This window comes from Macaca fascicularis, chromosome 10 (genome assembly GCF_037993035.2).
Source record: "Macaca fascicularis isolate 582-1 chromosome 10, T2T-MFA8v1.1".
Lineage (NCBI taxonomy): Eukaryota > Metazoa > Chordata > Mammalia > Primates > Cercopithecidae > Macaca > Macaca fascicularis.
Window position 1 is genome coordinate 82564585 of NC_088384.1, and position 7707 is coordinate 82572291.

A 7707-nucleotide genomic window follows, 5' to 3' on the forward strand; every position below is an offset into this window, starting at 1 on the left:
ATTCTCTGCTCCTTTTGAGCTTTTGGATCTAGAGGGTATTCTGGCTGGAATGCAAATACTTGCATGTGTAATTTTAGTAAAAGTCAGTAAAAAGGCCAGGGCATAAGCTCACCTCAAGCCTTCCCAGTGGCTGGGGTGTGTGGAGCTGTGCAGATACACCACCCTCTGAGTTGGAAGCCCGTCCACTCACTGCTTGTTTTCCAGGCTTCTCAGGCAGATGTTTTGGGCCAAGGACCAGGTTTAGAATGAGAATTGCTAACAGTTTTAGGAGGATTTTCAAACGGTCCTCATGGCCAAAAGTTTTAGAGAGCTTTAGGTGTGCCATTTGCGAAAGAGAGAAGATGCTTAGGCAACATTTGTAGAAAAGGTGGCTTCTCATGCTTAGATGACAGAAACTGTTCCAAATTAATGCCATAAACAGCTGGTGGGAATAGGATTTGCTCCAGCTATGTGCGAACATAACCCGGTCACGGCTGGTAAAATTTAAATTACACACGGGCTTTGTTCCAGAAAATTTGCACGTGTGAATCTATTCCACAGAAACAAAACTACCAGACTGCAGTGTAGTATGTACAAGGATGTTTATTGTTTGCAGTGGCAAAAAACTGGAAGTAATCTGAAGGCCCATCAACAGGCAATGATTCAATCAATCCATACATCTGTATTAAGTGAGATTATGTAGCAATCCAAAAGCATGAGCCAGCTACCTAGATAGCTGTTGTTCCAAAGAGTTTCATGAGGCAATGTTAAGTTAGGTAAGCCAAATTGCAGATGAATAAATATTTTACAAACATAGTACTTTTAAAAGCATAATCAAGTTAAAAAACCCTCACTTATGTATCTGAGCACAGTTAAGGTGGAGGCTGGAAGGAGGGGGCGGGACTGGGGACGATGGGTTGGGAGGAAAGAAAACAAAGAGTAAGCAGGGCATGGTGGCTCACCCCTGCAATCCCAGCACTTTGGGAGGCCGAGGTGGGTGGATCACCTGATGTCAGGAGTTCGAGACCAGCCTGGCCTACACGGCAAAACACTGTCTCTACCAAAAACACAAAAACAATATTTCTGAGCTTGGTGGTGGGCACCTGTAATCCCAGTTACTTGGGAGGCTGAGGCATGAGAATTGCTTAAACCTGGGAGGTGGAGGTTGCAGTGAGCCAAGATCATGCTACTGTACTCCAGCCTGGGCAACAGAATGAGACTCCGCCTCAAAAAAAAAAAAAAAAAGGTATAGAAAAATGAGTAAAAAGCATTGAATGAAGTTAAGTAAAAATTTAGAATATAAAACCACACCTTTTTATTGCGCATATGAAAGTTTATATATGCAAATGGTTAAAAACTAGGAAAGTACAGGGGAAGCAGCAAACACTGACCCAATCAGATGCTGGGATCATTGTATTATTTTGGTTTGGAATATCTGTTGTAATTTTCATGTCACTTTTACAATAAACTTATATTTTAAAAAGTCAACACTTAGCAGGGGCTGAGAAAGCAATGGTTGGCAAAATTATTCACACTGCAAAATGACGATATCCAGAAAAATTCCGAAGCCCCTCCCAATGTCTTACACATAGTAGGCACTCCATGCCTCTTTGCTAAAGTGAAAAACCAGGTTCACTAAGCCTTTATTCCACCCCATGATTCATCTACTTGAGCAAGAATGTTCAAGCACACACGCTTTTGATTAAAAGCTCCATAAACAAATTTTGCATTTGAATCACCATGTATACATTCACGTCACGCCCCACTGAAGTCTGGTTGCTGGGACTATTAACAGAATGAGAAAAGACAGCAATTACAGAAAATGAACGACATCATGGCCTAAGCGTTTTCACATCAGAAATGAAGTCATTTGGCTGACGTGGCTGCACGTGCTGTTGTAATTAAACTTAGGAGAGCGAGGAAGTGAAATGTCAGTGTCAGCCTCTGAGTACTTTTTCTTTCTTTCTCTCTTGCCATTGTTGTTATTTTTTAAATTAGAAAGCAGGAAATAAGCTTAGAGGATATGTTCTGTACTTTTTTCTTGCTCTCTGATCTAGAATTAACAGGACTGTGGAATCAGAAGGCGAGTGTAGTGCTGGCAGCAGCGTGAACCCCAGTCCTGGCTGCAGGGTGGACGTCTCCTCCATGTGCCCAGTGTAAGGCTGTTTCTTTGTGCTGCTCTGCCCCCAAGTCCTCCGCTCACTTTCAATGTTAAAACCTTCCAAATGTGTCCTTGAGAAGAACACTGATAGCCGAGGGGACTCAGCACAAGAGATGCCCTCATCAGCACTCATGTTCTGAAATGCTTTGGATCAACTGTCTGATAAAATGCATGTTCCCCCCTTACAAACTCTCTTTAAAGGAGAATTGATAATATTCAGTGGCTGTTTTCTCTATAGTTCAACTCCTCCTGGGAGTCTCTGAGAGTGGCCTAGAGTGCCTGTAGGAGCCTCTTAGAGCATTCAATTCATTGTTTTAAATTTAAAACAGATTTTAAACATTATTCATATTTTGTTATATATATTTTTAGCTAATAAGGTGGTGTATCAATTCCTGCTTATGGCATGGACTGGATTCTTTATTGGGTCTCCCTAAAGACACAGTTTTGTTTCTTTTTTAACCTTTTTGGTGAGTAATTGGATTTTTGTAGTGCTAAGTGGTTTACAGAGATGATGGCCTTCACCAGGCTGTCTTGAAAGAACTGAGAGACTTTGCACAGAACACAGATATAAAGGGATTATATTTAAAGATACTTGTATGGGTGCACATAAAACATGCACGTAGGTTTAGGGGACATTAGAAGCAAATATGCCATTAAAATTTCTTTTTTTTCTTAAATATATGCAATGTTTCAGGGATGGGAACAGCAAACACTTACCCTTCTTTTGAAAAAAAAAAAAAAAATCTAATCCCAGCACTATGGGAGGCCCAGGTGGGTAGATCACCTGAGATCAGGAGTTCGAGACCAGCCTGGCCAACATGGTGAAACCCAGTCTCTACTAAAAATACAAAATTAGCCAGGCATGATAGCACGCACCTGTAATCCCAGCTACTCGGGAGGCTGAGGCACGAAAAGTGCTTGAACCTGGGAGGCAGAAGTTGCAGTGAGCCGAGATTGTGCCATTGCACTCCAACCTGGGGGACAAGAGTAAAACTCCACCTCAAAAAAAAAAAAAAAAAAAAAAAAAAAAAAAAAAAAAAGAAAAGAAAGAAAAGAAAAAGAGAAAGAACATATTCATGCCACAGACATATCCTGCTGTATATGTGGTCTGCTCTGGGAATCAGCTTCCAATATTTCCTTACAATATGATTTCTGGGCCTTTGTCTAGCTTTACTTCTATTTTAGTTTAATTTCTTTATTCTATTTTAGTTTAGTTAGAAGGATTAAAATAGCCTCCATGTACCAAAGTACACAGCCACCAGCTCAGGTGTTTTCATTTATTTCTAAACATGGAGCTTCCACAATTTCATTAGAGATACACGTTTGGATGTGGGTCCCTGTGAGCCATAAAGTGATCACGAGACAGCTCTGGAATTGGACAGAGCAGAAAACCTGGGGTTAGACAAGCCAGGGTTGAATCCTGGCTCTGCCACTTTCTAGCTGGTGATGCTGGGTGCACTACTTCAGCTCTCTGAGCCTCAGTTTCCTTATCTGTAAAATGGGAATACACCTACTTTTAAGAGTTGTTGGGAAGTGCGGTGAAGCAGGTGGCGCAGTGCCTGACGTGTTCTTCTCATCAAGCAATTACTACTAATCTAGTAGTAGTAATGTATTCAGGGAAGGGAATAGCAAGCACTTACCCTTCTTTTGAAATAAGATGCTCTGCTAGGGGCTAAGAATGGAGTGATAGAGACGCTCTGCTAGGGGCTGAGAATGGAGTGATGGAGAAGCCACAGTCCCCCATCTATCAGAACACAGGCACATACCAGGGCGCATATGTGGGAGCGGCATTTGCAGTGCGAGTGCATCGCCGCTCCTGGGCACCTTCAGAACATGCCTGGGTTTGGGGGAGAAGAGCTGGGTCACTTGCGGGGATTTGCTTGCTGCTGCGCTCTGCACTACCAGCCTCCTGGCAAGCTTATTTCACCATGAGCCAGACGAAAGCCGGCAGGCAGAGGAGCACTGGCTGGTGCATGGTGACCCGAAGTCCCGCGCCCCTCTCCAACCAAAACTCGCAGCGCTTGAGGGAGCAGAGCTCCTGGACCAGCCGCCAGAGGACCCGCTGGTGGAGCTTGTTGTCCGGCTTCTGGAACTCCCCCTGGTTTTCCGCCTGGGTGGCGTTGATACAGCCGGTGACAAATACCTCCTTGGTCACGTTGGCCTCGGAGCAGCCGTCGTAGTGGATGCCATCGGGGAACTGCCAGTAGTTGGCCTCGTAGTACCTGTTACCTTCGGCTCCGAAGTCGATGTTGAGCTTGCGGCCTTGCTTGATGAAGGCTCCCGGGCGGTTCTCAGCCACCTGGGCCTCCGTGATCTGGGCAGTACTGGGCAGGGCCTTCCGGTTCCACTTGATTCTGTGCTTAATGCCCCTGGCCTGGACCACGGAGAGGTGGCTGAGGAGCAGCATGCAGACAGTGGCCAGCCACCACCGGCTCAGGTGCTGCCTCATCGTGTCAGAACCTGCCAGAGAAACAGCAGGGATCAGCTCCCAACCAGGCTCCCCGGGCTCCCCTGCCCCCTCCCGAGTGCAGGAGACTTTAAGGAAGGAATTGCATCCTTGTGCTATTTATGTGGTCTCAAAAGCATAATTGTTTCCCCATGTTTGGGCTGTGCAAGGTTAACTCGAACACTGAGCTCCTTTGCTATTGCTAGGATTACATTCACTTAGGGCCCTGGTCCTGGTTTTCCTAGACAGACAAGCACGGCAAAGGGCAATTACAGAGGCTTTGAATATGCATGGGAAATAAAGGAGTGGTGACTTAATACATGTAAGTTTTCTTTGATACTCCCAAGTCTTTCAAATCAAGAAATCCCTGGGAGGAAAATACAATAGAAGAGTTGGAATCAAATGCTTGTGGGCATGGACTATGTGTGTGTGTGTGTGTGTGTGTGTGTGTATGTATATATGCATATACATATATATATACACGCATATTTTAGAGACAGAATCTGGATCTCACTCTGTTGCCCAGGCCCCAGGCTGGAGTGCAGTGGCATGATCATAGCTCACTGCAGCACTGAACTGGGCTCAAGCAATCCTCTTGCCTCAGCCTCCAGAGTAGCTGGGATTGCAGGCGCACACTACCACACCCAGCCAATTTTCAAATATATTTTGTAGAAACGGGTCTCACTATGTTGCCCAGGCTCAAGTGATCCTCCCACCTCAGCCTCCCAAAGTGCTGGGATTACAGGCACGAGCCACGGTGCCTGATTTTAGATTGTACTTTTAATATCCCCTCTTTGTTCTTTATTGCTGTGAGCTGGCACTGTCTTGGGTGCATTCTTCCATCCATTCTGAGGAATTCACTGGCTGCTGATCCTAAAGGCCTTTGCAGTAATGAGAGAGAGAGGAGGAGGAAGGTGGGGGAGAGAGAAAGACGGAAACGTAGTAAAGGGACCCCTGTCTCCCCTATGTCCAGGGGTCAAGTGCGCTCCAGGCATCATTTCCAATCTCACGCCTGGGGGACAGCGTGACCATCTGCTTATCCTACTGGCTTTTTGTTACATACTTTCTTCATGCCTGCCACTGTGTTAAGCCCTTCTATGACATTGCCTAACTTAATTCTCACATGAGGTAGGTGCATTATTATCCCCATGTTATAAATGTTGTCCTGGGATTCAGAGAAGTTAAGTAATTTACCCAAGGCTGCACAGGGGGGAGGTGGCAGACCCGCACTGGGCTCAGTCTAATGCTGCACTGCATGTGTCCACTAGCCATGCCCCACTGCCCATCTGGGTTTCGGGAGAAGACAGTGCTCACACACTGTGCTTTTCACTCACTGGGCCTGATGCCCCCTGAGCTGGGCAAAGGGCAAAGGGCAGAGCCCTTGAGGAATTTTGGAGAAAACGAGATGAAAGGGAAGACAGGAGGGCCTGGGGGAACACCAGGAGGGTCCTGGGTCAAGGTGGCCCTGGGACATCCGAACGCTGCCACTGATGTCATGGAAAACCCTTCACCCCACCCCTCGAGGTTGCCTGTCACATTCGGCTCCTGAAACTACAATAGCCACCGGGAAATCCACTTCCCAAGGCCAACTGTCAGGGCATTCCAGCACCTGGGTCTTTGTCTGTGTGGATGAGGGAAACGGAAAGAGTTCCCAGAGTGGAGCTTGCCTAAGCTGTCTCCTAGGCGAAGATTTACTGTGAGGCCGCGGGGCCCCAGAGCTGGAGGAGGCGGACAGGGAGCTTGTTAAGCCCCTCACACACCCTCCACCGCCCCCCCTGCAGCATCCCTAAAAGTGGCTAATGTTCCTCTGTTAAAATGTTCAACTCTGATGCCACATTGGTCCTTATATTAAAAAAAAAAAAAAGGCAAAACACAGCTGAAGTGACCTCTAGAAGCACACCCAGTCATCTCTAGAAGCCTGCGAAGAGGCCTCGCCGACCCTTCCTTGCTCGGAGACATCGCCTCGTCTCTGTCCCAGGGTGTTCATGAGCACCTGGGCCCCCTCACCCCACTCTCTCTGCCCCCTGAGCACAGTCAGCTCAGACTGGCTTTCTCCAAAGAGATCCAAGCACAAAGCAAACATTCATTAGTCTCCTAAATAGCGGGCCATACTCCATTTCATTCCTTTTTTAAGGAGTAATCTTAAATAAGAATAATGATATAATAGATCATTTCAGGTGAGTCAAATAAAAAAAATAAAAGCACAGCATTCTTGAGAAAGAAATTAATTTTCATAGGCAGAGGCTTAAAGGCAAAACAAAAATCCCAACCAACAAACCTAAAGTAGCATTTTATTATAGCACCAGCTTATAGAAAGGCAAGCCCGGTGGTGACTGAGTATCCTCGCAAGTCTCCCCTGAACTTGGGACCGATCCCCGATGTGGGAGTAAGGAAATCCTTGCATGATTTTCAGTCCGGAGTAAAGCCTTGATAAGCAACCAGCAACCCTGACCACAGAAGTGGCCCTTCACGTACCTTGGCTCTCTCTGGAGCGTGCCTCTGGAGCCTCGAGCTGCACAGTCCCCCAGCACACCCTCTTGGCAGCCAGGTCCGCCCGGCTATATAGGAGCTGCATTCCTGCAGGTCTCCAAATAAGGCAGCCCTTCCCTCCCTGGCAGGACCAATCAGGGCTTCCTGGACCACTCCTTCATCTTAAGAAGGGTGGACCTTCTCATCACACTTTACTAAGGAAACTATGTGAAAATCTTGATGAAGTTCAGCAAGACTTGAGAGGTGCCTTTTAGAATTGGAATTAGGCATGTTAGAAGGAAAATGCTTTTCCCATCAATATCTATGACAGATGTGGCTTCAACAAGCCTCGCTGGACATGCATAGTGTCCTGCACCTAAAGGCCAGCCTCGGACAGCAAAGGAGTCTTTGCTGACAGCCTCTGTGGGGGAGGTTTAGCTCAAAAAGAAGGCAAGCGTTCACCTGGACCACCACGCCCCGACGGTGGGACCAACGGGGTGTGTGTGTGTGTGTATGGCGCGGGGTGGGGGATCACACTTTCATCGGATAATGGGGAAACAGGACTGGTAGGTATGGAGTGGAAGACATGTGAGAAGACTTCCTGGCATGTTGGACCGGGAATGCTTGAAGGACTGAATTATCCCAAAGGTCA

General features: G+C 46.7%; 1 protein-coding gene across 1 annotated transcript; it reads right to left on the bottom strand.

Moving 5' to 3' along the window:
- Positions 1-566: 566 nt before the first annotated feature.
- Positions 567-7121, bottom strand: PRND (prion like protein doppel). Its single transcript, XM_005568412.5, has 2 exons — positions 7062-7121; positions 567-4600 (listed from the first exon to the last, which is right to left on the bottom strand). The coding sequence occupies exon 2, from the start codon at positions 4587-4589 to the stop codon at positions 4059-4061; it is 531 nt and encodes a 176-aa protein (XP_005568469.2). The 5' UTR covers positions 4590-4600; positions 7062-7121; the 3' UTR covers positions 567-4058.
- Between the last annotated feature and the right edge of the window lie 586 nt (positions 7122-7707).